Source organism: Trichoderma gamsii (genome assembly GCF_001481775.2).
Source record: "Trichoderma gamsii strain T6085 chromosome Unknown Scaffold_5.2, whole genome shotgun sequence".
Lineage (NCBI taxonomy): Eukaryota > Fungi > Ascomycota > Sordariomycetes > Hypocreales > Hypocreaceae > Trichoderma > Trichoderma gamsii.
Genome location: NW_020171342.1, coordinates 1,216,884 through 1,244,581, shown reverse-complemented (window position 1 = coordinate 1,244,581; position 27,698 = coordinate 1,216,884). Strand labels below are relative to the sequence as shown.

At 50.1% G+C, this 27,698-nt stretch overlaps 11 protein-coding genes across 11 annotated transcripts; 5 read left to right on the top strand and 6 right to left on the bottom strand.

The window, feature by feature from the left end:
- Positions 1 to 2,155: 2,155 nt before the first annotated feature.
- On the bottom strand, positions 2,156 to 2,939 carry TGAM01_v202294 (hypothetical protein; the record flags this gene model as incomplete). Its single annotated transcript, XM_018807119.1, has 3 exons — positions 2,156 to 2,329; positions 2,466 to 2,615; positions 2,793 to 2,939. 3 exons carry the CDS (start codon positions 2,937 to 2,939, stop codon positions 2,156 to 2,158), a joined length of 471 nt encoding a protein of 156 aa, XP_018659627.1.
- Positions 2,940 to 4,724: 1,785 nt separating this feature from the next.
- TGAM01_v202293 (hypothetical protein) lies at positions 4,725 to 5,936 on the top strand (the record flags this gene model as incomplete). Its single annotated transcript, XM_024548967.1, has 3 exons — positions 4,725 to 4,905; positions 5,522 to 5,627; positions 5,693 to 5,936. 3 exons carry the CDS (start codon positions 4,725 to 4,727, stop codon positions 5,934 to 5,936), a joined length of 531 nt encoding a protein of 176 aa, XP_024406370.1.
- A 1,729-nt stretch (positions 5,937 to 7,665) lies between these two features.
- On the bottom strand, positions 7,666 to 9,351 carry TGAM01_v202292 (protein RDR1; the record flags this gene model as incomplete). Its single annotated transcript, XM_018807120.1, has 1 exon — positions 7,666 to 9,351. One exon carries the CDS (start codon positions 9,349 to 9,351, stop codon positions 7,666 to 7,668), a length of 1,686 nt encoding a protein of 561 aa, XP_018659628.1.
- Positions 9,352 to 10,553: 1,202 nt separating this feature from the next.
- TGAM01_v202291 (hypothetical protein) lies at positions 10,554 to 11,488 on the bottom strand (the record flags this gene model as incomplete). Its single annotated transcript, XM_018807121.1, has 2 exons — positions 10,554 to 10,711; positions 10,777 to 11,488. The coding sequence occupies 2 exons, from the start codon at positions 11,486 to 11,488 to the stop codon at positions 10,554 to 10,556; spliced, it is 870 nt and encodes a 289-aa protein (XP_018659629.1).
- A 583-nt stretch (positions 11,489 to 12,071) lies between these two features.
- On the top strand, positions 12,072 to 13,665 carry TGAM01_v202290 (hypothetical protein; the record flags this gene model as incomplete). The annotated part of the gene is made up of 4 exons (XM_024548966.1): positions 12,072 to 12,163; positions 12,221 to 12,904; positions 12,963 to 13,268; positions 13,353 to 13,665. The coding sequence occupies 4 exons, from the start codon at positions 12,072 to 12,074 to the stop codon at positions 13,663 to 13,665; spliced, it is 1,395 nt and encodes a 464-aa protein (XP_024406369.1).
- A 487-nt stretch (positions 13,666 to 14,152) lies between these two features.
- Positions 14,153 to 14,932, top strand: TGAM01_v202289 (hypothetical protein; the record flags this gene model as incomplete). The annotated part of the gene is made up of 1 exon (XM_018807123.1): positions 14,153 to 14,932. One exon carries the CDS (start codon positions 14,153 to 14,155, stop codon positions 14,930 to 14,932), a length of 780 nt encoding a protein of 259 aa, XP_018659631.1.
- A 407-nt stretch (positions 14,933 to 15,339) lies between these two features.
- On the bottom strand, positions 15,340 to 17,147 carry TGAM01_v202288 (drug resistance protein; the record flags this gene model as incomplete). The annotated part of the gene is made up of 2 exons (XM_018807124.2): positions 15,340 to 15,643; positions 15,709 to 17,147. The coding sequence occupies 2 exons, from the start codon at positions 17,145 to 17,147 to the stop codon at positions 15,340 to 15,342; spliced, it is 1,743 nt and encodes a 580-aa protein (XP_018659632.2).
- An 825-nt stretch (positions 17,148 to 17,972) lies between these two features.
- TGAM01_v202287 (hypothetical protein) lies at positions 17,973 to 18,929 on the top strand (the record flags this gene model as incomplete). The annotated part of the gene is made up of 1 exon (XM_018807125.1): positions 17,973 to 18,929. One exon carries the CDS (start codon positions 17,973 to 17,975, stop codon positions 18,927 to 18,929), a length of 957 nt encoding a protein of 318 aa, XP_018659633.1.
- Positions 18,930 to 19,420: 491 nt separating this feature from the next.
- Positions 19,421 to 21,202, bottom strand: TGAM01_v202286 (aromatic amino acid aminotransferase; the record flags this gene model as incomplete). The annotated part of the gene is made up of 3 exons (XM_024548965.1): positions 19,421 to 19,708; positions 19,798 to 20,954; positions 21,037 to 21,202. The coding sequence occupies 3 exons, from the start codon at positions 21,200 to 21,202 to the stop codon at positions 19,421 to 19,423; spliced, it is 1,611 nt and encodes a 536-aa protein (XP_024406368.1).
- A 1,306-nt stretch (positions 21,203 to 22,508) lies between these two features.
- On the top strand, positions 22,509 to 24,489 carry TGAM01_v202285 (hypothetical protein; the record flags this gene model as incomplete). Its single annotated transcript, XM_018807127.1, has 3 exons — positions 22,509 to 23,005; positions 23,748 to 24,036; positions 24,109 to 24,489. 3 exons carry the CDS (start codon positions 22,509 to 22,511, stop codon positions 24,487 to 24,489), a joined length of 1,167 nt encoding a protein of 388 aa, XP_018659635.1.
- Positions 24,490 to 25,902: 1,413 nt separating this feature from the next.
- On the bottom strand, positions 25,903 to 26,453 carry TGAM01_v202284 (ribonuclease T1; the record flags this gene model as incomplete). Its single annotated transcript, XM_024548964.1, has 3 exons — positions 25,903 to 26,117; positions 26,204 to 26,369; positions 26,439 to 26,453. The coding sequence occupies 3 exons, from the start codon at positions 26,451 to 26,453 to the stop codon at positions 25,903 to 25,905; spliced, it is 396 nt and encodes a 131-aa protein (XP_024406367.1).
- Between the last annotated feature and the right edge of the window lie 1,245 nt (positions 26,454 to 27,698).

Below are 27,698 nucleotides of genomic sequence, written 5' to 3'. Positions count from 1 at the left end.
TGTCTCTCCTCATGGGTGGTGTGACAAATTGAGACCAGATGCACACCCATTACAAGTCCGCTGACTCGAAAGTGCGAGTACAGAGGGGCTTTTCCCTCTCTTACTAGCCCAAGTCTGCGTATGGCCGGTGAGCAAGCCTCTGCATCATGCCATATCTGCTACCTACAGTATGAAGTATGTACAGTAGGTAAATGCCCATTTGAACTGCCTCTTCGATACGCATCTATGCCCCTGATAAAAAAAGCCATCGGTCTCCTCAAATTCCCCGCTGACATGGATGGACTGCAATGATCCATAAGGATCGGGGGGCTGTTTACAACTCCATGCAAGCCCCTAAGACCTGTTGCAGCTTGATTTGCGCCACAGCAGTTAGCTACGTACTAGTAGTATTACTATACAGACTTTCAAAACACAAAATACCCAGATGGACTACTCTATACTAGATAGGTTTGGGCTCCGCTCTGCTGGGACGGCGAACATTTGCTCGCTTCTTAGTCTCTTGGCAGATAAACGCCAGCTAAAATTGGAAGAGAGAAAAAAAGAGCTGTCTGGACTTTTCGGTTCTGAAAGAACAGTCTCCGTGGTAGTTGTAGGTCGGTGCTAGCAGCTGCACTGGTGACGCCAAAACGCCGCCCACCACGTCACCCCACAGGACAGCAGCGTCAGTGTTTGATGCCGGGATGTGGAGATGTGCTCAGTTCTCGATTCGCTGAACAAGGGAATAGGGATTCGTTTCCAAATTTCTGTATCAGACCGGTGAAATTGAAATTGACAAATGAACGCTTGCATGCTGGAGAAACGACCGAACAAATAGGGTAGCAGCAAAAAGACGAGAGATAGACAGAGAGAAAAAAGAGCCGAACTCGTTGGGCATCTTTTGACGTCACGACGATTGCGACATTTCTTATTGTCAAACAATCTAGAACTTTTCCCTTTCTTTTGGTTCTCTTCCTCCTTTGTGTCTGTCTCTTTATTTTCCTCATCCGACAAAACCGCAGTAATAGCGTGTTCCTGCTGCCGATCATGGCTAAGCTATCACGTCCAAAGGGGGGATAAGCCCCAAAAGCCCGTGTGGACCGTCTTCTCCGAAAGGGAAACGCCTCTTTTTATCTTTCTCACTCGAGTAATTGCAATCGTTGATTGGGATTCGTAAGCGCTCGTCAGGATGCTCTTTTCTCCCCTTTTCGATAAAGCCACCTTCTAGTCTGTTATTGCTCATGTTTACAAATTGTATTCGACTGCGAGTCGTCGACGACACCACAATGCAATGTTGACCTGAGGGATATGGTCGGGCACCACTTTGGGTGCAACGCCATCACCGGATCTCGTGCTTCCTCAGCGGTCGAGTCAGAGGCCTGCTTTGGTCCCCTCCGCGGTCTGGGGAAATCCCGGAGATGGGGGTCCCTTCGGCAACCTTGTCCGTGGACTGGAGCTGGCTGGGCCAAAGAGAGCTGAAAGTCTGGCATCGTATCTTGCCTGTTTGACTCTTGGCGGCATATCGTGTGTCCACGTTGCCATCCCCGTTGCGCGTATTTCGACCATGATGGATATAGATGATAGATGATTGGTGATGGGTACTTGCAGTAGACGATATGCTACTGATGCCGATACATCTCCCCACTCAACCCTCCATAGTCTGGACATGTTAATACTACCGATGGTAACATGCCATGAAAGCACGCTACTCATGAAGACACTCGTGAGAGGTTGCCAGGAGCCTCAAGCTGAGAAAACAAATTGATTATTCTATGGACAAAGCAAGAAGCCCAGGCATGAGGCTTTTTCTTTCTTTCCATTTGTTCGTCCATGTTGCATCTCCTGTCGCACTACTGACGGGGCCAAAGTTCCTCTCGTGAATCTTCCTTGTCTCAATATCCCATATCCCCTTCCCCACGTCCTACTACCACCTACTCTCCTAAACGAATAAGAGGGGTATCAGGGTATCATATCATTAGTGTAGTAATTTTTTTTTCTTTTCCATTATTTTGCACCATCTTCAACACAAATCATATATCCCGTCTCGAGAAAATCGCTGAAATTGCCGCAGATGGACGCCCCTCATGCCGTTTGCGGGCAAGATTGGGCATGATAAGTGTGCTCATCACCCTCGTCGCTTAACAGGGCGAACAGGGCGACCATGGGTCCCAAAAGGCCTCTAGACTTTGGCACGGCCAGTAAAGACGGTACGAGTTTGGCGATGCTTCCACCAGTAGGCGAGCGTGGCAACAGTCGCAGCCAGCCAGAGCAGAGCGCTGGTGAGGTCAACCCAGACGGCATGCTTCATGCGCTCGATGTTACCGTCGCCGTGGGCATTCTCGTCAATGTACAGCTGGTGTGAGTTGACAGGTCAGTATTAGAAAAGAAAAATTGACGGTAGTACAGCAGTCTTCTGTCCTTTTCCTCCTCTTGGGTATGCTTTTGTGCAACAAATGTTTACTTGGAGGCTGGGTAAAATGAGGACGTACCTTGCCAAAGACACCGAAGAGCGTGATCCACAGGACGAAAAGGATCGCATCCCAGGCGGCAACAAAGATGGTGCCGGCCTCAATGATGAAGGGGATGAAGTAGAGAGCGCATGTGGCTGCCGACAAGGCGCCAACTACGACGGCATAGACCTGTGATGAAGACGGGCGTTAGTTGATTTCTTCTTCCTTTGACTCTTCTGTGCTTCTGTTCTCGGCGATGATCCTTTGATGAAGCTATGGAGCCATGGGAACACAGCGTGCTTCGTGCATTGTCGCTCCATCACCATCTTTGTTCCTTTCGTGTGACGCCATCGATTTTTCTCTTACCCATTTGGAGTTGGTATATTCGTCAAAATGCTTCGCCCGCTGCAGGTCGGTGCCGTAAAGGCCACAGACGGTGAGTGCAAGCGCAAAGCAGACAAGGTGAAGCGCCGTGAAGGCGAAGTAGCTGACCGAGAGGCTGGAGCGAGTCATGCTGCAGGTTTATCACTGTGGCTGTTTTTGTCTCTTCGCTCGGCGACTTGCGTTTTTGGGTTATAAAATTGAGAAATCGAGGCTTGAATCCTTCGATGGGCGAAAAAAAGAAAGCAGGGCGAGGATTGAGCGAGCTTGGACCCACGGAGTGTTTTGGTTCTCTCACTTTTCACAAGAAACAAAGTCTGGGCAAAGTTTTGGTTGATGCAGCAGCGTATCAATCAATAGTCCCCTTGCAGCCTCGACTTTCTCGGGAGGGAGTGAGCGCAGAGAATTAGACAGTCGGGAGGAGTGTCTTCGTTCAGCCTCAGTTGATCACAAAGTGAGTGCGTGTGTGTCAGTGAGTAAGTGAGGAGGAGAAAATGCGAGAGAGTGTGACGAGGGAGAGCTGCAGCGGATAGTCGCAGTCCTCCCTGGTTCTTCCTGGTTTCTGCAGCAGCATCGCAATGCGACTTCCACTTTGCACCTGCATTTTGGCTGGTGATGCGCTTCGTGCATGACGTCAAGTGAAACAAAATAAACAAAATCAAGGTACCGCAGCCAAATCGAGCCACCAGGGCACCAAGCACCGGCCCGTGGAATGCGGGATTTGGGAGCCACATGTGACTGTGGGGACGCTCTAGAAACGAAACTGGGAACTGCCCTGGTAGTAGTGTTACTATAGAAGCAGTGTAACTGCAAGCTGCTAGGTCCCATCTCTTAGCGAAAATCAAACGATACTATCGACTCTGCGTTCTGCCTTGGCTGGCCTTTTGTTTGCCTGACGCAACTTCTCAACTAGGACTTTACAAGGGCAAAGTCAACCGTAAGGCTACCTGCTGCTCACCATACAAAGCACAGAGTAAGCGCTGCTGCTTATAGGCCCAGCGGCCACCTCCGACGATCCACTTTGGTCTCGCTCTGGTAACCAGAGCCGGGGCTGTTCTCTGCTTGGGAAAATGGAGCTGCTGCTGCTGCCTTGGTGTGGCCTGGAGGCTTGCCGGGGGTTTTGAGGCTCTGAGGCTCTGGAGTTGCGCTTGGAAGAGCGTTGGCCGTGGCCTGGGGCACTGCCCATTTTCTTTGGCCTGGGGCGCTGAGAAAGGCTCGTGACTAGAGGTTTTGGGAGTTGAATTTTGTTGCCTGTGGTTTCCAGCAGTAAGGTCTGATACACAGCCCCAGCAGTTCTGGCTTTCAACTGGCTTGAAACTCAAAACTTTGCAATGAGATTCGTTATGGGTTCGTCAACGCTAACATGGAGCCCATTTTTTCAGGGATTCCGTTTTGATACTTTTTTTCCTCTTACGTCCATACTGTCCTTCTCACGGCTAAAGGCGCCTATTGTGGGCTCATGTTACGAAGAGCATCATCAGCATCATCCCCGTACCAGAAAGTCCAAAATTGCAATCGTCCGTGCGCAATGAGTCTTGCCCGGCTGCCTACCGACGAGCGTTTTTGATCTTTCTATTGCCTTCCTCGAGACTTGACTGGCTGGCTGGAGAAATGAGGAGGATTCTGGAGATGTGTTTTTTTGTCTTGGACGGACCGGTTCCAGGGCGGGACGCCGCACCGACTTTCCGGGTGTGCGGTGGTGCGTTGGAAGGTGTGAGGCGAGAGACTCGAGGCGAGAGAGGTGAGGCCTCGCTGAGAAACGAGCCATCCACATATTCAACCACCAGCACTAACTGCTGAGAGTACTAGGTATTACTGCCGTTACCATTTGCTAGCACTGCTAGTAGTGTTAGTGCTCGGTCTGCTGACAGGCCACACATGCCAAGCGAGTGCTAATGGCGCCCCGGACGAACGTCCATGGAAGCTCACAGGAACTCCCCCGGCGAGCGCACTGACCTGCACAGAACCGCTTCTATGCCTCGCCGGACCCAAGGACAGGACCCTTGGAGTCTCTTTCGCCCTATCAGCGGGCCAACCTTGCAGGCGTTTTCCCATGTTTCGCCCTATCAGCGGGTCTGGACTCCCGGCTGGACTCCCGGTGTGTCGATTCGAAAAATACTCTGTTTCCTCTGCACGTCATTGCCGTGGTTCTAAGGAATAATCAAATGCCACATTACCATTGGGAAACAGAAGAAGAGGCTGTTCTCGAGCTCCTATTGGCTACAACGATTGATATTTGCTGATGGTAGCCTTCGAGGGCGGGCAGTGTTTCGTTTTCTTGTCTCTCCCACCTAGGCAACTTCAACCCCAGGGCGAAGGTGTTCCCACTCATTTTTGGCGGCCTAGGACTTGTGACTCAGGACTCAGGAGAGAATCGTGGGTTTCGACTTTTGTTTTTGGGCTTTGGAGCATTATGAGTGTCGCTGCGCCATGAGGAGAGTGCTGCCTCATCATTCTCGACATATATATAGAGAGGCCTGGTGTCTGGATGTTTTGTGTTTCAGAAAGAGAGCTTCACTCATCAGTTCTACTGGCCGTTTCATCTTCATACAAGACTCGCTCAGACAACCAACACTCGTCCCATCTACTACTTGACTATCCATCTATTCGTTCTTCTTGACTATCCACTTCGCAACCATGCCTTCCAACCGACAGTTAGTGCCGGCCACTTACACTTCCAGTATGGACGAACCAACACTGACTCGTGTCTCTAGCTCCGAATGTTCTGGCAGCCACCGCAGCTCTGAACGAAGCTCGCACAGCTCATCGTCCTCTCGACCGATGTATGCCTCGTCCGGAAGGCCACAGCTGTGGCAGTGCGTACGTTTAACCAGCTCTCCTGTCTCTTGATCCATCACGATATGGCTAACATATATCATATCTAGTGCAAATGCTCTGGTGGATGGTACAACTACGACATCAACGCCTCTTGCCCGATGTGCCACGCCTGGCGCTGCGACAACTGCCGCTACTCCATGGCATAGATGTCTCTCTGATCTGGCTTCTGAACTTCCAATGCCTCAGCTACGGATGATCAACAACTTACAGACCGCCGACAATTGCGCGACGATTTGTACCTTCTTTCGCAACTTGAACTTTTTGGAAGGGCGCGACTTCTTTTTTTATTAGACAAAGGCAGCAGGATTCACATTCTACAAGAGCAAAGGGCGTTTTGACATTTTCTGGCAATTCATTTTTACGAACGAGTCAAGGGCAAAGCTTTGGACACTGTTTTCAGAATGAGAAGCATACCTTGTAATTTCCAGCATTAGAACATCACCACTTAGATTACTAGATTGGGCAGCCATACTTTAGATTGCACGAATTCACATTCATCTTTTAAAACCATAATCTTCGCCTATTTATGCGGCATCATAGTCCATGACTTCACTACTTGGGCTATGGCATCTAGGTTCATCCTTCAGAAAGCGTTAATACGCATCCATTCCTCTTCTTTCTATATTTTCTACATCACTTCTGTCATATGCCCACAGATAATGTGCAACATTCATTCCATCACGCTCAATTACGCCCATGCACGACATTTGAATCATCATACAAGGCACCTGACTTGGACCATTAGGCAAACACTCAACAGTTCGGTTCGAAAAGCTCCATTCGCTGCCTTGCCGCGGTGTGTGAGTAACACGGTTTGCGCTACTGCACCGGCAAGGCAGCCATTCTTAGCGCGGCGATGCCTCGTTCCTCTTTTTCTTACTTCTTGCTTTTTCTCTTTATTTTATCTTTCCGAGTTAGGAAAATACTTATCGGGAAAAGGAAATACTAGCTCTTAACAAACGCCTTTTTTTTGATCTTGTCTAATCTCTCTCTAGTGAGACAGACCGAACCCCTCCTCATGGCGGGAAGAATGTGGTTGGTGGTTTTCGTACGGTTTAGCGATCTCACTTACAGGAACTGCTTACTCTGTGCAAGGAATACTGCTCTCTATTCGCTAGACAGATTTGTGGATTGATTGATTGGAGTTGCCTAGCGGCCAGATCCACCTGTTATTTTTTTCTTCTATTTCCTCTATTTTATTCCAACGGAAAGGGGGGAGTGAGCTTAGAGAGAACCCATTGCCTTTCCTGGGGATATTTTGGAGAAGATCTGGAACAATGGGTCTCGTATCATGGTGACCAAGTTGCAGGCGCGCCTTCGGAAGCCAAAGCCGGTGCCATAAAAAAAAAGTCATGATTGATTAACTTGGGATTGAAACATTCAACCCCCTGTCGCAGTAAGCGACATGCCGAATGCAGGAAGCAGTCTTTTTTTGGCAAATTTTGTTTCACGATGCTGTGGTTTCACGAGTCACTTTTTTGACGACAGCCACCGTGACATGGGCATGACCGGCCAAAGGGCGTGAAATTGTTATACCATGACTGTTCCGAACGCTGCCTAGATTCCTCTTTTTATCTTCCCGTTAAGGCTGACCGGCAGTTTGTGGGTTTTCGGCTACCCCCGGCGCCATCAGTAAACAGTAAACGTCTACAGAACCATCTTTGGGTTTCCATGCCTCGAAGAGAGCCCATTGGATGGGCATGGCGGGAGATGGTTTGGCCTGGTGACGGAATGCTCGATGATTGCATCTGTTCCGAGTTAGTACAGCGTAACATGAGATGATAATAGGGGGGAAATGGCTCGAGCAGTTATGACTAACTCTGTGATGAATCCTCCGTGAATTACATGTTTGAGACATCCTTCTCCTCGGCATATGCCACCGGAGTAAAGCTCAAGCCAGCCACTGACAGATCAAAGTTTGACAGGGGAGCTTGAATACTGTCTTGATCCGTCATACCGAGTCTGATATTAGAGCTTGGGATGACTTTGTAGTGGGTGAACTCATATTAGATGATGTTGATCACACTCCACCAAAATCGGTAAAGTTAAAGGTCCCCGTGGTGTAGTAGGGATTCAACACAACGTCCCAATCTGGGGTAAACTCCCTCTCTGGGAAGGGAGCAAAGACTGGATCCTCCGGTGTCAACAAGTTGAGTTCTTGCTGCTTCTTGGTCAACAGCGCTTTCCTCAGTGTCCCAGCCGCCTCGAGCGCTTCCAAGCCCATGCGTGTTTCGAATCTCTGATAGACCTCTCGAAGCTTGGCGTGAACCCACGAAACCTGAGCCAGACTCTCGTAGTTGTCAATGGCGAGGAGCACACAAAAGAATTGAAAAGTCGTGCCGAGTACATTCCACCAAGGAATCTCCCGCTGCGCAAACTCAGAGGCTGCTTCAACAGCAGAATGGCCAATGGCCAGGATATGGGACACGGTCTCTCTGCCGATGCTGATCTTGAGAAGACGGAGGCGCCGGTAGAGGCAGAAGCAAAGGTCGCCTCGAGTAAGAGCTGGGAAGCCCTTGATGTCCCCCAATTCGCTCAGCTTTTGGATGGCGTTTTCAAGCGACCTACTGACGCTGACAACATCGCCGCCGGAGCTTTCGTTGGGCAAAGCTCTTGCCATGCGAACTTGGAGGCCTGCATCGCTGTCATCGGCGAACGGGACTAGTCGAGATTCAACGCCGTCAAAGTGAATCTTTGAGCGGCCGTATTCGTAGGCGATCATAGTGTTGACGGACCAAGCAATCCAAAAGGTTCTCTTGTGCCCTTCGTCCTCCACAGCCGGAGCTTCAACGGTTTGGGTGACAAGATCAGAGTCAATGTCACGGTGAAGACCAACAGCTTCGACTAGATGCATAACGTTGCAGGACGCAAGCCACGTGAGATGCGGTCGCGTAGTTGCGCGGAGATAGAGCGTCCGCAGAATCCAGGCATTGACCTGGTCGATGGAGGGCAGACGACTGAATGCTGAGTCCTCCAGAACATCCTTCACATGCTTGACAATCTCGGACTCGAGCGCATGGCCCTGGCGAAAAGAAAAGAGAGAGCCGAGAGCAACGACGCCGCCAACGACGGCTCCAAGGACAAGATGCTGGTTCTGCCCGCTGTAATAGACATCACACTGCTGCAGGAACTTGGCCTTGTCAAAGAGGTGAAAGGGAGCGTCGACAGTAGCAAAGTAGACCTCCGCATAGCGCCGGCACTCATCCCAGGAGACGAACTCGGTCAACGGCGTGTGAACGGATCCCTGCTCTTCAGGCCGGATGCCGCAGTTCCAGCCAAAGGAGTGAAGCCGTGGCGGATGCGGCGACTTGAGCTCGACGCCCAGCTGGTTGGGAAACGCCACGGCCGAGCTCTGGCTCATGTACCGGCGCTTAGCGGGCTCAATGACGCCGCGGTTGAGAGGCGAGACGGGCGTTGTGGGGGTTTTCGGATCCTGCCGGCTGGAGTCTTCAGGCGACGGCGACGAGACCCGGAAGGCGTTGGAGGCATCGCCGCGCTTGGAATCTGCCTCGAAGGGCCGCTTTGGCAGGCTGTGCAGCAGGCCGGCCTCTTCCTCGTAGCGGCAGACGTAGTCGTACTGAGAGCACATGAGACACGGCGAGTGGCCGTCACACTTGCGCTTGCGGCGACGGCACTCGGTGCAGGCCTTTTTGGCGCGTTGACGGCCTTTGGGGCGAGGGAGCTCGGAGATGGGATCTGGCTCCATGGCTGAGTGGAATAACTGGCAGAAAAGAGAATTGCTGTTTGAAAGAAAAGAGCGAGACTTTGCGAAATGAGTGTACGAGAAGAGAGAGTTGGAGACGAGTTGTGGCTGAGTTGAAGATGCGGTACGAGGTTTTGGTTTTGGGGGATTGATTGATTGATTGATTGATTGGATTTGGGAACACAGCAATTTATTAGCTGGGCGAGCTCTAGTTGACCGCCCCCGCTTTTCTTTGTTCGGATCCAATTTGGTGCAAGGCGTTTCGTTTATCGTTTCGGCACTCGCGTTGCCGATTTGGAGTCGTATGGTTTCTGATAGGTGGTAAAAATAGGGGCGAGAGGATAGTTCGGGGTTTAAAGGATTCGTTTTCGCGACGGCGCAGGGGAAGATGGAAGTATGAAAGTTGTGTTGAAGTTGCGAGGCGGTGGAGGAAGGGTTGATGTTGACTCCTGTGCTGTGTGTAATGGATAACCATCGAGGGGGCAAGAAGTGAAATTTAGAAAGAAAGATAAACTTGGATAAGTGATGGACATGCATGGTAGTTCAATGTAACCGAATCACGAGCTGCCTAGGTTCGTGTCGAATAGATGACAGATAGCAACACGAAGTCGTTTAGAAGAGTCTGGCGTGAACCGAGCAGGGCTTTCTACAGGCACCTGGACTCTGTTCTGCAGGCACGTACCTTGAACATGTTGTTTGGTTTTGCTATACTGCCAAGCTGAGATTGTAACGCAGAAGTAACTTGCCATTGGTGTTATTAGTTCCGGCGTCCAAATCTGAACAGATCATGCCGAGCTGATCGACACAAGGGATCACTTTGACAGCATCTTGGCGACGCCTTCCGGCCTATTGCTGCAACGTACAGTAAGAGCTACGGCGGGCGCCCTACGCGGAGTGCGGGGCATTTGGCGGCTGAAGGGTCTGGTGCTATAGTTGCTGGTGGTGCGCTGGAAGATGGCGTGATTGGGCGAGGCGCCATCGCTAAATGCGCTGAAACTTGCCTTTGGTTATGTCAGCCACTGACTGAGGACGGGGACTTTTGTAAGAGCAAGAGCCAGCGAGAGCAACGGCGATACTTCAACTTCACGACTATCGAGCGAAGTGTACAGCGGTATGGCAAAGTCCATCACAGTCAATTGCCTCGAATCGCCACCAGTTCTCATCTAAAATTCCAATGATGTCTCTTTCGACAAAATCTCATTCTTTCACGGCCACCCAAGAAGCCCCATCGTCAGCTGCTGAGTGCCCTGCGATTCCCTCGCCTTGAGCTCCTCAACATCCCAATTCGCCCACAGGAATTTGCCTCTCAGGCTCTCAGAGTCTGCACTTGCACACCAAACCGCAAATGCGCCGGGCAGAGATGCTGTTTTTGACACCATGTTAGTATACAAATCTAGATCCTTAAAGTCCATCATCATCGTCACTTACGGTCGTCCATCACAGGCCTCGGAATTCCATTGTCAAATGACTTTTGCGACATGCTTGTCTGTACGACGCCAGGATGAAACTGTAGCACCCTCAGTTCGGGATTCTCAAAGTGCAGATAATCGAACAGCTTGGTGCCTGCTAGCTTTGAGCCGTGGTAGGCGCTGGATCCCGGCACAAAGGGAAACTGGGCCACTGAAGTTGTCACGTTGATGACAGTTGCGTTCTTCTCTGCCAGAGGCACGAAAGCCCGAACGAGATTGAAATTTCCCCTGACGTTGATCTCATATCCTGACCACCATAAAGACGCATCAGTGCCCAGCAGCGTTCCCGGGTCGGGGAAGACCCCAGCATTGGCCACGAGAATATCCAGCTTTTTCCCAGCGCTCGAAGCATACTTCTCCAGCGCGGCCCGCACAGATGCTTCGTTAGCAACGTCTGCGGTGACGACGTGAACGGCCGTCTCAGGGTATGTAGCGTCGACAGCCTGCTTGGTTTTGAGCAGAGTAGCCTCAGTTCGTCCTAGCAGAGCGATACTTGAAGCGCCAGACTGAGCAAATGCCAGTGCTATCGCCACTCCGATACCAGTTCCGGCACCAGTAATGACCACATGCTTCCCCTTGGTAGACAGCTCGGGGCGAGTAGGCAAGATTGCCGCATAGGGTTCGTGATGGAACACTTTGGTGTATGTAGGAATTTCGGCAAATTCTGACATTTTGAAAAACTAGAGGCGAAGCTGCTGACTAGTGTATGGGATGAATTGCTGATTTACTAACTGATTTTTCTATGCTTTGGACTGGAGCATTCACCAGCAATCAACTACATACTTATATAGGTGAACCGACAATCAAAGGCTTAGAAATCACAGAGTCGTAATCTGTTTCATTCCATTCTTCATATCGCTCGGCTATACAGCTCATACAATTCCCACGATTCATACTGGCCATCTTCAAACGTCCGTGATTAGTCGGAAGCCGGCAATCGTGGTTTTGGCTTGGACTAGTGAGTGGCACCCTTCATGGGAGCGGCCGCCATCTTGTCGCCTTGCTGGCCAATCCGCTGCGAGTAACCTCTCTAGATGAGGAATAGTTCCATGGCCGGGATGCGGCCGCCCCCCTGTCAGATTCGATCTGAGGCTTAGAAATCCGCGAGTCAAGCGGCCGCCCCCTGTCTGTCTTGTCAGCTGCAAGTTTATCCGATTGCAAGAAATCAATTGAGCGTGCCCCAAGTCCCATCCTCAGCTTCACATTAAAGAGAAACCGATATTCAATCGACCAGTATGCGATCTTGATACGTCAATGGAGATTAAAGCCCCTAAAGCCTGTCGTCATTGCCAGCTCCACAAGCGCAGATGTGACAAGCGGCTGCCCAGGTGCTCGCGATGCGCCTTGTAAGTCTGACCCGTCTTTTGCCTGTTATGATTGAGGCCGGAAACTGACGTGAACAGAAAACTGTCTAGATGCGAATATGGCGACAACAGACCACTTGAAGCAGAGCCGGTTACTAAGCTCAGGTGGAGCGAACCTCTGGCCGTCCTCCGCGAGTCCTGCGGCCTTGAGCTTACTCCAGTAGGAGAAAGGCAGCTTTTATGGGCAGCTTGCCAAAGTCAGGAGTCATACCCAAAACAGACTGACACAAAGCGTTTGATGAACTTGACAGAAGACATCTTTGTCTACGGCGGTACTTCCGCGCAGCAGGTCTGGGATAGACACTTTGCTACAGGCTACTCCTGGCTGCCCGTGCTTGAGGAGTCAAACATCGATTTCAACGTTCTGATCGTGCAAGAGTCCGATATCCACAAGGATATTCTTGCATTGCTATTATTATGCATGTATTTGCTGAACCAGGCACCTTGCTACCACCCCAACCACACATCCAACAGCTCGCTTCATAAGACCACAAGTCGGGTCTTTTCCTTGGTCGAGGCATCTGGCGATGTCTTCTCGCAGGCCACAAAGCTGCAAGCCGGCCTGCTCCTAACTGCCTATGAATGCGGACATGGTATGACCGATAAGGCTACATTCACGTTGGGAGCATGTTTTGGCATTATCAGGCAGCTTGAACATCGCCGAGAAGATGTTCTTGCACCTGTTCTTAAGAGATGCTGGGCAGGCATAGTTTCTCTAGACCGGTTGAGTCTTCCATCCCCATTTCTTGGCAAAAATTTACAATTCTAACTAGATCGCCAGTTCCATTGTACTTTCTTGTGCTGATAGCTCTGCCACTCTTCTCATTCCGACAAAGGAAATATTACCACTTGATGCAGTTTCCTATTTGGATGCAGACGGACTATCGTACATGGATAGAGTGCACATGTTTAGAATGCGAACTCGCTCCGCTCTGTTGGTCGGCGAAGCAATAAAAGCTATTAATGGGGATCCAACGTCGGCAAACTGTATCCAAGCCGAGAAACTGCTCCACGATCTTGTCCGAAAGCATGCGGCTTCACAGGAGCAGTCGTATCCTGTGTGCGAAGGCATTTCCATGGCTCTGAGGTAACTATATACCCTTTTTGCATTGTTGTTTCTTATACCTGCATTGTCTCTTTCTTTGACGCGAAAAATTAATTTAAAGAACAGCGCCGTTGTATCCGCTTATAAAAAGAGACTCCAACGTGTTGGGTCGACTGCTGATGCGAAGCTCAACATCGACATCAAATTTGCCTACAACATTGCCTTTGAAATGTGCCGAGTTGAGGGCAGCATAATGAGGACGCGAGACAAAGGCCTTGAGAGACTGTGCTTCGCTGGGCTGGGCTGCCTCTACCGTGCCGCAGTAGATCTGGATGAGATGTGCCCCGAGGGTGCGTCGCCCGAAGATGCTCATCAGCTACGAGAAAACTTGGAGTGGTTTTCGGGCCGTTGGAAAGTTGCAGGTAAGCTCCAAGGCTGATTGACACCTTCATCTTTGTGTTGACGTTGTGTGATTGAGAACTAATTCTCGTCGTCTGCAGGAGTTTTGCTGCGGCGCCTTTCTCAAAATGCCGTTCTCAGATCCAAGCAAATCCCCCCTCCAAGAGGTTTTTGAGTCGTCCAATTTGCTAGTCTATTTTAATCTCAAACCTGACTTGTTGCCATAATGCCATGGTAAGCCGAGAGTGTTCCCTAGCTCGGCCATTTCTCTATTAAGTCGCCCCACAGTTGCGTCCAGACCATAGTCCCGTGTTAATGGAAGCCAACTGACGATGAAAATTTCCTTTCCCAGTTCACGATGGGAGTGACGCGTTTCCCAATATTTGAATAGTTTAGCAATCGTAACACGCTCGTTTCTTTGCTGTTCTGTCCCACGTCAATTTCCACAAGCCTGCAAGACCCGACTAAACTGACCCTTTGACGCTCCTTTTGAAATATCGAGTCAACTTCTGTCAAGTTACTTCACGATGGCTCCCATCGCCAAGACACTCTCCGTCTTGGCCTTCCTTGGCTTCAGCCTCCGCGTCTCCGCGGCCGGCTCCCACGGCGGCAATCTCGACTTCTACTCCGACGACAAATGCCAAGACCGCATCCAGGCCGAAGCTGCCCCCATCCCCCTCGACGTCTGCATGCCCGCCTCGCCGCTGGGCTCCTTGTCGAGGAGCTTCCGCGTCTCCCAGAAGCCCTACTGCGCCGACGGCACCACCAGGCCGTCGCTGCTCTTCTTCCAGGATTGCGCCTGCACGGACGGCATCGCAAACTACATCCCTGACGCGCTCTACGGCGACTATGGCAATGGCTCGTGCAATGCGCTCTGGGGCGGCGAGTATCTCATGTTTGCGCTGTCGTGCGGCGAGTTCAAGGCGCCTGTGCGGTCGGTGATTTCCTTTGCCGGGACGTTTCCCGCTCCGTCGCCGACTACGACGAAGCCGGTTGGATGTCCTCCACTGGGTAGCGGTGCGTCTGCAACTGCGACTGCTACTGGTGTTGCTGGTGATGATGAAGGTGGTGCGACAATAACTGCTGGAGGTGTGACGATAGCACCGACATCGGATGGCAGCTCTTCTAATAGTCCTGCATTGACGGGGACGAGAACAAAGGTTGATCACGCTACGAGCGCAAACTCGCAAACAGCGGCTGCTGCGACGACTTCATCCGCGGCGATTGGACGGCACGACGAGGCGGGCTTGATGTATTGGACAGGCTTCACAGCCATTTTTGGCGTCGTTTCGTTTCTAGCCCTGTAAAAGGCGTTAATAGTAAAACAATCGACTATCTATCAATGACTTGATTGCGCTGCAGGTAGAGGATCTCTTTCAATTGCACTGCAGTACATGGAAGCTCCTTTACGGCCAATACTTGGTATCAGCTCATTTAACGCATAATGCATTGGTGGGTATAATTGATATACCTAATGGCATATCAAGTTTGTATATATGTTTCTATGTCTATATGCTTACTATTTATTAATCTCTATTAGAATTCGAAATGCTTTTGATGGTGCGTAGAGCATCCATTTCTTCCTCCCAATGCATATTATTCCATAAATCCAATCGTAAGAACACCATCCCAATAGAATACAAAGTCTAGATCATACATTAACATAGAGCAAGGAAAATAAAAGCAAACCAGTGCTCAATGCTACTGGTTTCTTTTACTCCCCTCCCCTACGACGCTCCTTGACATGTCTCCTGTTTTCGTCGAGGACAAACAGCGCGGCTACCGCAACTCCAAGCCCGCTGAGGCCAATGCCCACGTAAAACGCACTTCTACAGCCCTTTAACAATTCTTGTTCTGTGGTCCCGGGGCTGATCTGAGATTGCACAGTGCCTGCGATGCCGAGGCCGATGGAGATGGAGTAGTTGATGACGGTGTTGACGAGGGAGGCAGCAAGGCCCTGGTGCTCCTTTGGCAAAGCCTCGCTGAGAATAATCGTGGCGGCGGGAAATGACATGTCCCTGTAAAGAGCGGGTTAGTAAGACGACGAATGATTAGAATTCTTGATTATATGATGTATACTCACATTCCCCACGGCATGACAACAATGGCAACAAAAGTCTGAGCCCAGTAAATCTGATGAGGAGGCACTGTTGCTATCAAGATTCCTCCGACTGTAAAGGCCGTCATTGCCATCATCATCACCATGCTGGGCCTGACTTTTCCCAGGATGAGGCCGGTAGTGAAAGCTGCGCATGCTCCGGAGACGGCGGCCGTGCTGAACTGCGCGCTGGCTTCAAGAGGACTATGGCCCCTGATCTGCTCAAGGATTTGCCATAAATAGAGCAGCCAGATACCGAAGCTGGACCATCCGAGGCCAACACAAGCCAAGACGAAGCCCAAAGAGCCGCTGAATAATTTTGTTGGCAGCAGAGGAAAATCAGAGTGCACCTCGATCCACCCAAACAGGCCCAAGAAGAGGAAGCCAACAATCAGAAGCACATAGACATATACAGTCGACCAGCCCACGACAGGACCTTGATTCCAGGCAAAGTTGACGAGGATTAGTCCGGTAACACCCGCTGCAGCTCCAGGGGCATCGATAATCTTCCATAGCGGAGCCTCAGATCGCAGGTTCACGGCGCCAGGAGTTGCCGGGATGGTGATTGTGCCAGCAAACGCGACCAAAACACACACCATAGCCATGACAAAATATGCCCAGGGCCACCAAACCAGCTCTGCAAATATAGACGAAAATACAGCACCGACGACAAAACCTCCCGGCGCAGTGGCGCCAAACATGCTGAAAATCATCGACTTCTTCCTGCCAGGAGGATACGTGCGGCCGATGATGGCCACGGCAGAAGGCACGGCAAAGGCAGGTCCCATGCCCTGGAAGGCTCTGCAGACGTCGAAGAAGATGATGGATCGGGACCAGACGCTGACACCGGCCAGAAGGCTCCAGAGGGCATACCAGCAGAAGCCAGTGACGAAGATGATCTTGTGGCCGAAGAGATCGCCCAGGCGGCCCGCGATCAGGATGAAGGTACCGACCGTCAGACTGTAAGCAGCGGGCATCCAGCTGAGTTGGCCAGCATCTTGAGTGCCGAAGCTGTTTCCAATGATGTGTAACGGCGCAATGCACTGGCCTAGCCCGGCCTGAGCCAAGAGCTGAGCCATACAAAGAGTGAATATGAAAGGGAGCTCGACGGCCAGAGACTGGGGAGGCTGGATGTTGCTGGGAGTGAGCTCGAGGGAGAGATGCCTTTCTGTGGCGGTTCGTGAAGTAGATGCCGTCAAGTCGCCGTGACCGCCACTTTCTTCCTCTTCCTCGTCGCGTCGTCCTTGGGAGGCATATTTGTCGTCTTCAATTGGTGGTCCTGGCTCATGATGAGGAGGTTGATTGCTCTCGAGATCAGGTAGTCGCTGCTTTTCTTCGTACTCTGATACTGGGACATTGTTGCTGATGTTGTTGTTCCCATTGATGGTATCACTGTCATCTAAAGACTGTGATTGGGAGGTCATCCTCGCGGTGTAAGCCGTTAGTGGCTAATACCGTCTTAACAGTTAGTTATAGGTATAATAGCAAAGATGAGACAAGAGTCAGTGCAATTGTGAAATTGCCATTGATGGATTGTTAACTCCAAGCGGAAGTTTGCAGTCAACCTCCTGTTGAATCTTTTCGTTATCCCGTTTGTTATCTTTTTCTTTGCATTCCAATTTTTTAATGGGGACAGTGCCTGGCTATATTGCTGAGATGCAGCTTACCAACACCAGACCCAATCTCAGTAATCTGCTCAGCATTCAGATCCTTTCCGCAGTAGCCGCAATACACGCAGCAGCCGCAAACGCCGCAGGGACCGCAGGGACCGCCAGGGCCGCAAAAGCCCATTCCGGGCACAACGTGGAAACTGGGGAATTAGGGCGATGATTCCGAATGGCGGCCTCAACGGCGTTGGTTTAGCTCGAACAAGTGATTTTTGCTAGCAGTTAACCAGAGCTTGTTGCGGTTGTTTGATCTTTACTATAGCTTTTTGTGGATAAGGCACACGGAACCTGCCATGAAGGTCGAGCGATGGATGGATATAAAACCCGGGAATGGCCCCTTGGGGAATGAGTCCATCAGTCATCACATGAATTCTATAAAGAGCGTTTGCAAACAATCAGCATATATTATTCGAAACAACAACTTCAAGGTTCGAATCAGGATCTTGTAGAGACGGAAAGAAGATCTGATAAAGATCAACAGCGGCAATTGAGCGTGGTGGCAACTGAGCATAGATATTTCGGAAAAGAAGAGAAAGAACAATAAACAAAGCCGAGAAAATGCCGTCACGTACCTCGACAACAATGAAAGCTCTTCGCCTCCTTCGCGAATCTGCTGCGGAGTCTCCTCGTTTGGTCTTCACCCAGGTTCCAAAGCCAGCTCTTGTTCCGAACCATGTGTTGGTCAAAGTCCATGCCTCGGCTATCCATCCCAGTGACGTCGGCAACGCTATGGGGTTCTTTTCATACACCCAATACCCCCGAATCGTTGGGAGAGACTATGCGGGCGTCATTGAAGAAGGTCCTGAGGAGCTTGTCGGAAAGGAGGTGTATGGCACCAGCGGACACGCATATGCCTTTACCAAGGACGGGTTTCAGGCAGAATACTGCCTCATTCACGAGGATGAAGTTGTGCTGAAGCCGAAGAATATTTCCTTTGTCCAGGCGGCAACGCTTGGGGTTCCCTTCACGACGGCTGCGCAGATGGTGGAGAGGGCATTCATTACAGAATCCGACACGGTTCTCGTGATAGGGGCCAACGGTGCGGTTGGATCTTCTGCCGTCCAACTCATCAGAAACATTGGCGCGAGCATCATCAAGGCCACACGAGACGAAGGAGATGACATCAACACCGACAAAGATGTAGAGCTAAAGGCCTTGGACACGCTGACCAAAGGCCGCGGAGTCGATGTTGTCTTAGACACCGTTGGATCGCCCATTCTGACGGTTAACGCGCTCAAGAAGCTGGCAAAAAACGGCCGCCTTGCTTTCATTTCAGCACCCAAGTCCGGCGCGAGAGACATTAGCTTCGACATGCGGGACTTTTACCGCGCAGACTTGAGCTTGCTGGGATGCAACTCGTTGAATCCATCGCCCAAGGAGATGGCCCGGCGGCTCAAGGGCATCAAAGATTTGTTTGAGGCTGGTAAGCTGAATGTGGAGAGCAAGTGGACGCCAGTGCCAATTGACCAGGCAGCGGAGGCGTACGAGAAGCTGATGAAGCGAACGACGGACGAGAAGTATGTTGTTGTTATGGAGTAGAAGGCGAAGAAGACGATTGACGAATAATTCTCATGATGTATGAATATATGGGCGATAGATTTCTGCAGATTTCTTTGTTATCGAGATATTTTAAACACTTCGCAATTGATATGATGATGCTGTGACGGCGGTGATTGTTGCTCAACTGTTTGTTGAATCATGTGTCAGTAGTTGAACAAAGAAATAAAGGGAAAGGAAGAAAAAAAAAACTGAAGTCGAGATGCGCTGGTATCAGCTTTGGACCCTTCTTTGTTAGAAGGAAAGATTAAAGGGATTGCTGAGGGAGGGGCGATCTAACAGATGGATCTCAGGCGCAGCTCTGCGCCGGGCGACGGAGAAATATGTGCCGGTACAAAGAATTAGAATGAGAAGGAGTCAGAAAGCAATCAGCATCTTCATGTTGCAAATACGAACCTATCTTTATTCGACGGTGACGAGGTATCATATAGAATATCTCAATTTGTCAGCGTCGCAGATACTTTATTATTATGCTAGTCATACACTTTTGAAGCTCCGGCCTCGAGCTCAATTTTGAAAACCTTTTCAATTGTTTCGCCAAATCGCTTCACAGCTTCTTCAATCTTGGGCAGCGGCGCCGCTGCAAAAGTCGTCCGATAAAAGACCTCGTCATGCGCCACGTCTGCCGAAGCACGGAACCAGCTCCCGCGACCGACCAGCGCTCCTGTCGAGATGCTTTCCAACCACATCTCTTCTTCGAGAACATCAACCGACTTAGTTTTGGCATCAGGGTGCTGTTTCCAGTCTACTTTGAGCCATTGCTGCAACACGTTGTTAGCTAGATGACGATGGATTGGATGCGGAGAATAGCGGAGAGAGGTAAAGGGTATGAATCGTGTACTTTACTTACAAACATGCCTGCTTCGGTTGGCTCCCAGCTAACAATTTTCCTAGGCAAATACCTCTCGCAGGCGGATATGATAAAGTCTCGTCTCCTTGTGTACTCCGAGCGCAAGTGCATTAGCCACTCGGCATAGCCTGCATGTCCCCAATGTTCGTCTACGAGCTTGAACACGGCCAACTGGCTCAGGCCAGCAGGGCTCTGGGTAGAAACGTCTGTGTGATACTTGTATCGCTCAATAAGTTGCGCAGGAGCCGTGACCCAGCCGAGACGCGCTCCGGGGCTGATCACCTTACTGAAGGAATCCATACGAATAACACGACCATCAACGTCTATACTCAGATATGACGGGATGAGCTTTTTCAGGAAGTCGGTAGAAGATCGAATCCCGGCAGCATCAGAGCTGTTCTTAGAAGAGGTATAGGGGTCCATCTGCAAGAAGTAGTATGGATCGTCTTCCAAGATGATCAAATCGTGCTGCTGGGCTACCTTGTAAATCTCTTTGCGACGCTCAAGGCTTTGAGTGGTGCCAGTCGGGTTTTGGCCTGTCGGAATGGCATAAAGCACAGATGGCTTGCAAGCGTTCTTGTGTGCTGCAGGGTCCCAATTCTCAAGCACTTCGCCAAGGCTTTCTGGGAGCATGCCTTCATGATCCATGTCAACTCCTACAAAGCTGATGCCCAGAGGCTGGGCGGTTTCAATGGCAGTTGAAAATGTGTACTTGTCAGCCAAGACACAGTCGCCCGGCTCAGTCAACATCCGCAAACACATGTCAAAGGCCGATGTGTTGCCAATGGTCAAGGAGCATTGCCAGTCAGAGTATGGCGGATCATGAAAGATTTCTGTATGCTCCGTGATCCAACGCATGAACTGTGCCGACCCATAGCCTTGCCCATAATTCAAGGCCACAGAGAGGTCGTAGATGCTGGTGCCATCAGCTATGTCGTGCTTCGTGGCATGTAGCGTCGTTACCGATGTCGAGTTTCTCTTCTTATCCGTCTTGAGATTCTCCAGAGAAGGAGGTCGAATAACTACCTCGTCGAAGGGAATAAAGTCGCTGAGAGGAGTTCCACCTCCCAGAGAAATGACATTTGGATTCGCGAGATGTTTCATAGATGCCTTGAGAGATGATCCCGTTCGACTGGCCGATTCGGTGCTCATATAGGCTAAATAGTTACAAGAGCCATCAGCATGATGGCATGAGCCCGACCTAGAAATTGCTTCTTGGCAAAAGAACAACAAACTTACGATGCCATCGTTTGGCGAGCGGCTTATGCTTGTAACTCTTCGTCTTGAACTGCTCGGTGCTGCATGGTGCAGCTATCCCTCGCTGGGCAGGGGGCACAGGCTTTCTATTGGGATAGAGATTGGGTGCCACGGAGCATTGGTCGAGCTCTACCGGTAGACTGCCCATCTTGTTAGACTTGCTTTGCTGTTCTTGGACGAATAAAACAAAAGCCCAAAGCTGTATGGATGTTTCGTACGCTGATTTCAATCTGGGGGATTGGTTGAAGGTTTATAGGCGGAAAAGGGCCCCTTTCAACGCACATTGTACTAGCATATTGTACACACGCCAGTGATATTTGTTGTTAGGTCGCATGGCACCAAGACTCAGAGCCGGGGTAAGCGTCGAGTTGAACCATTGGCAAAGTGTAGAGTGCTAGCATGCACTAACAAAGAGCTATGATTCAACAATTGCTATTCTCCCATTGTCAATGCGCCTGGGCCTTTTTCTCCACAGACTAACTAATGTTCAGCTTTACAACCAACACCGGTGGTTGTCAGCCATGATTCGTGCTCTGGTACGCACAATGAATTTGTGTCGAAGGGGAATTGACAGGGGGAACCATGAATGCAGACTTGATGTGAATCAGTCGTGGAGCATTGTACATGTAGCCAACAACATGAAAGGATTGGGAAATGCAATCTGCTGTAGCTTGAAAAGGCAATTTGCCAAAACAGCAGCAGTAGCAGCTAGCAGTAGTAGCAACATGAATAGTAGCCTCAATCTTCTGGTAGGGTAAGGTGTAGAGTGCCGGACGATGGAACTGGGGTGCCGGCTTAAAGGCGTACAGAAGGCTTCGGCGTGTAGTGGGGTTTTCGGAGAAATCGGCGTCCCAGGTCGCCGAAACCTCATGTACTCGTAGTATCTTCGGAGTAGATTCAACGGAGTTCACTGCATCTGATAGATGCGATATCGCACGTCTTATTCTCGGACTAAATGGTGTTCATCTTACGATATCTTCTCCCCATCATTATGATCCCCGAGTAAGATATTGCGAAATGAGAGTCCGACACGCTGCCTGTGAGCCCTGCCGACGGGCAAAGCTGGCCTGCGGTCATGAAAGGCCCTGCGCCCGATGCCGCAACCGTAATCAGATAGACCATTGTGTATACCGGGATCGGCCGTTTAGAAGAAAAATACAGAATGATCGAATTAGAAAGCATAGGTCAGTTCCTATGTCAAAAGCTGTCTCTTATGGCCCGGTATCTAATTGACCCCTTTTCGTATATCCGCTGACCTTGTGTTTGATGCTTCTAGCATTGGAGGGTCGATATGTGTAGATGCTCTGACCACTCCACCCTTGGAGGCGTCTCCAATCTCGGGCGTATTGGGCACTTCTTCGTCCCAGCCACGACGATATCCAAATCCGGGCTTTCTCGGAGTGCCCAGCCATGCAACCATTTTCAACCACGTGTCTTCCCGTGCTCCCACCGGCATGGTCGTTGCTCAGCAAGAGGAAGCAGTGCATTCACCCATGTCCAGTTCTCCATCAGACACATTCATCATTGATCAGACAACGCTTGAAAAAGCAAACTATGCTTTGAGTCTGTTGGATCAGCTGCAAGTTTCCGCCCTGGCGTCCCTAGTGCGCTTTTGGCTCAAAAAGGGGGTCAACCTAGCTCTGGCAGAACCATTCGTTGAGACGTGCGTCAATGCTGCCGTCGAATGGAGAGAGCTGTTGAATCCTCTTGTGGGTAACAATGATACCACGCAAAGAGCGAGGGACTTATTGGAGAACTCGCACAGGTCTCTCATGTTCCATAGAAACTCCACTCCGTCCGAATATCTGCAACAGATGTCTGGAAAGAACCTTCGATGGGAAAGCCTCGGAATATTCCTCACAGCTGCGAGCAGAGCTGCGTTAGATACCTCCTCGTTTGCTCCACTCTACAACAGCGATGAACGACGTCGTGGGTTGATCAAAGCACTGTTGTACATTGGAGACTGCTGCTTGGAAACATGCCTTGCTTTGGACTGCCTCAATGATTTGCAGCTAGTGTTGCAGTATGAAAATCTCATAGTACACTCGCAAGTTGACGGTGATCAGAGTACGCCTTTTCTTTTCCCTTCCTTTCCCTTCTTCTCTTTTGGATCCAATACATGCCAGCAGGGGTGATATACAGTTAGAAAAGCGAAATGTACTTAACATGTTGACGATTAGGTTACCACTCTTGGCGACGGATGGGTGATGTGGCCAGCTCGTTATTTGCACTCGGCTATCATGAAAAGATTGAAGCAGACTCTTCAGACGTTCCGTTATTTGTGGCTGAACTGCGGAGATCTTGCTTTGCGCGCGTCTTTGCAGCGGACAAGAGCTTGGCTGTATTCCTGGGTCGACCCCCGCGGGTTACGAAAGAATTTTGCTATTTCCAGGTCCCACTGACGATGACGAGTGTTTGGAACGACGCTGAAGGTACAATGAAAAGAGACAGCCACAGCCCTTTATCCTATCAAGTAATAAGTGGCCGAGAACCAAACGACGAGCAGACTTTGAATTACACGTCAGACACCGTTTGTTCGGCTGTTTTTGCGCTTCTCAAAGAAGAAGTTCTCCAACTGTTTCGCAAACGCCATGCGTTCTGCGAGACGGACATTATCAAGTTGGTCTAAGCCTCTCCTCTATAAGATACTGAGACCAATTCCGTGCTAACCGCTTTCTTCTATTTCTTACTAGTGACCTTCGCAAGAGAATCGATCAACAATGGCAGGATTTGCCTCCGCATTATCGCCTCACCACCAACCTCAAAGACTGCCCACTTGGGCCCTTTTCGAGAGATTTTTTAGCAGGAGCTCGACTAGAATACCTTCACACGCACTTTCTGCTCGGATTCTTATCGCAGCGCAAGGTAGCTGAACCCGATGAGGCCCTTCTGAAGACTGCGAGCGAGATGCTTTCGATTGTGGTGGAAATAATTATCCTGCGAGATCGGATGGCAAATTCGGGAACATGCCTTATTTGGAAGGTAAGACATCTACTATAACCCTACTTCGTGATTCCATATAGGCTTTAGAAGTGTTCTTACTAGACCGAATAGGTTGCTCAATACGGACTGCCCGCTGCAGGCTTCATCTGCCTTGCGCTCCTGAGTTCGACAAGCCCCGACTCGCATCAATTCTCACGATCAAAGATGATTCAAGACCTCAGCGTCCTCGTTGCGGAAATTACAATCGGCGCATGGATCCAGCCCGGAGAGCCAAACTACGCTCTCTTCGCGCAGGCGACGAGGACGATACAGAGCCTACTCGACTCGCTGACTGCGGCAAAGGAGCAAACTTCAAAGACTAGTGATTCCCAGCAGTTGATAAATTCCGATGGAGCGGACAATAACTGGGATCCGTATATTAATTCACAATCTTGGGAGCTTGAAATGGACTTTTGGGCGAGCCTGGCGGAACACCCTACGTTGATTAATTGATGCCGAATTCTTTTTCCCCCAGTGGCTTGAGGATATGTAGGAAAAATATTCATGCACTGATGGAAGGCCTCACTTCTATACTCAATTTGTGACAACGGGATACACGAACGGATTATCTCATATAAGCTTGATTAACATCCTAGCATACTTGTATATAGTTGACGGGATATTGGAGTTGTGTGATGAAGGTAGTTAAAGCTTGTACTTCTTTTATTGTTTCCAATCAAAAAGAATCCGATTCGCGTTCATGCTTTAACCTATTATCGCCGAGTCTCATCACTAACAGACAATACACATAGGAAAGGTTATCCCGCACCCCAGTCCTGTTATTCAGCGCTTCTGTTAAAGCGTAGGCTGCTGCTGCTACTATTGCTACCACTACTACTTACTGCTGCTATGCTGCTACTTTTCACTATGTACAGTAGTTGAGCACCTGAGAATTCGAAACATAAAATCACTGCTTTATTCAGCTACCTTTCTCGTAATTTATCCCTGCCTTGCGTTGGTGCTTGATCTGACTCGGCAAACTTGGCAATGGCTTTATACTGTTAGTCACTCCACAGCAGTGGAGTACTGGTGGGGGATTCTTCCGGCGAATTTCGATCTAAACGCCAGGGCCTCCCTTGTCAACTGAATCTCGATTATATCGAGCACCTGCTTGGTGTATTGTATAGTTCATCAATTTGTGAGTCGTGCGGACTGGTATTAAAAGACAGGCTTGAGAAATGGTTGAGTTGTATGCGGGTACATCATCGATGTACCGAATCTCACGTGCTGACTGGCAAGTTTTGGGGTACCAGATCAACCTCATCTTGCCCCTCGCCATGCTACCATCAAGCTTGGCCAGATCATTTCAACATCCTTTGAAAGCATTCGAAACCGCGACGCTGCTCTGCCCTGGAAATGGACTTGAGACATAGTTGAGACGTATACGATTTTCCAAGATAAGAGTCCAGCCCCAAAGCCGATCAAGCTAAACAGATAGCTAATATACACGCAGGCAAAGGCTACCGGACTTGCAAGCTTACGCGCTGATTCTTATCGATCGAGATCTTGTTTAATAGATTGGTCTACGGAGCATCGAAAGCCGTCGTTTGACCACTGAAGGTGTGCCATCAGCTATTTTGTTGCGGCAGTTACGTTTTCATAAGTCATAGCCTAGGCGCGAATGTCCCATTATCGAGACGGCAGCTTTTGGTTCAACAATTTTTTTGCTTGGTATAAAAAGCACCGCTAAGACAGGCTTGCTAAAAATGCAATACGTACATACCATGCCTAGGCAATCTAAATGTACAATATTGCTAATACACCTAAAGGTGCAGTGTCATGAATCATCCTTTTGTTTCCTTCCCGTTTTTTTTCTCTACTTCTCTTCTCTCCATATACCCATCCTATTTTTCAGTAAGGACTCCCTTAGTCCTTCTTGCAAGCAACGAAGTCGTCGCCGCTAGCACCAGTGTGGGTGATGACGGAGTCGAAGTTGCCATCGGAGTCGAAGATGACACGGTCGGCACCCGGGCTGCCACCAGTGTAGACGTCGAAGCTGTTCAGGATGGGGAACTCGTACCAGGGGCCAGAGGTAGGGAAACTGAAGCCCTCGTAGTCGTTGTACTGGTGAGGGTAGGAGTCTGGGAAAGTTGATGTCAGCATACAGCGCAGCTTGTGGTGGTCTCTCTATCACGAGACAAATGATGGGTCAAGGGAGAAGACTCACCCTCCTCTTTGCCAGAAGAGTACAGGCTGTATCCCTTGTTCAGGGCAGCGGTGATATCAGACTGCCAGTAGCAGGTGCTGCCGCAAGTGTAAACACAAGAAGAAGCACGCTTCTCGATAGCGGCAGCAGAGACGCTGACAGCGAGGCCGGCAACGGCGGCGATGATCTGTGTTTAAATTTCGTGTCAATGATCGGCCTTTGTGGAATGAACTTGAATTGAACTTCCATAGCTTACCTTGACGCTGACCATTTTGAGAGAGGGGAGAGTCTGGAGAGAAAGAAGAGACTGAGAGAGAGAGTAGGCTTGATTGCACGAGGATGATGAACAACTTCCTGAATCGCATGGACGCTCTTCTACCTTTATATGTTCTTCTATCTAACCGGCCCCATTACCGTACAAATTTGCTGATAAACAGTGTTTTCCATATCAGGCCCGGGACCTCCCATGTTGGGCAGGTCGAAATTCGAAGCTCCAACTCCGGCATTCTCCTCCACGGCTCTAGCTCTCCCGACAAGATGCGATCTTATTCATCCACATGCCCTATTGCGCACAATCATGCTCTTCGATTGGCCCTCGTGGCCTCCCAGCCACGTTCTAGCATTCCATCGCTCGCCCTCCACGTGAAGACATCAGTGGCCGTGATCCAGCATTGGGCAAACGTCCCTGGGGATGAATTAGATGCTGAAGCGAGCTCGGTACCCTGATTGGGAGACCGAAGCACGGTTGCGCGCCGTGAAGCCGGCTGGGCGGGAAGCGCGCTCAGTGGACGGAAAGACGGCACAGCAAAGGTTCCATTTTAGTATCTGGCTGCCGTTGTGGAACGAGGGGCTCAAGCGTGCGCGCGAAAGCGACGATCATCAGTCTACGGGATTCGTGAATCGGTACCTGCCGGCATGCCGCACGGAGGTCCCCGTACGGGTGGGCATGAATTAGATGATAATACAAGATGGTTGGCTACTTATCAAAAAGTGCAAAAAGCCGGTCCAATGGGAGGTATAAAAGAGTTGATGGAGGGGAGGGAAAGGGCCTCTATCCAAGTGTGTGTTTCTGTGGTTTCATATCAGGAAGGCCAGGCAAGTCTTCTGATGGTATCATTGGGTGCCATTCTCCGAGCAATGGCTAGTCTGCCGCTACCGGGCGATAACCATAACGAGAAGGTAATCTGGGCTTCGTTCAGGGATGGCGTAAATTATCCAGCTGTGGATATTCCCGAATGGCTGCGCCTTACTCGTCCAAGGTAGGATTGCCGCCATCGAAATCCGGAGTATTAGTCTGAAGATGGTTGACTGGGGCTGGAAGGGTTTTGTTTTTCCCTCTTATCCAGTTGAGACCGTCTAACTGGAACTTTGGAGCTGACATAACTGATACTAACCGTGAACGATGCGATATGACAGGGGGCTGTAGAGGGGCAGCGTGGGGACACTTTCACAAGCTTGCAAACGAGGAACTTTGGATTGCACTGATGAGAGAGCGCAAAAGATGGAACCTTTCAGA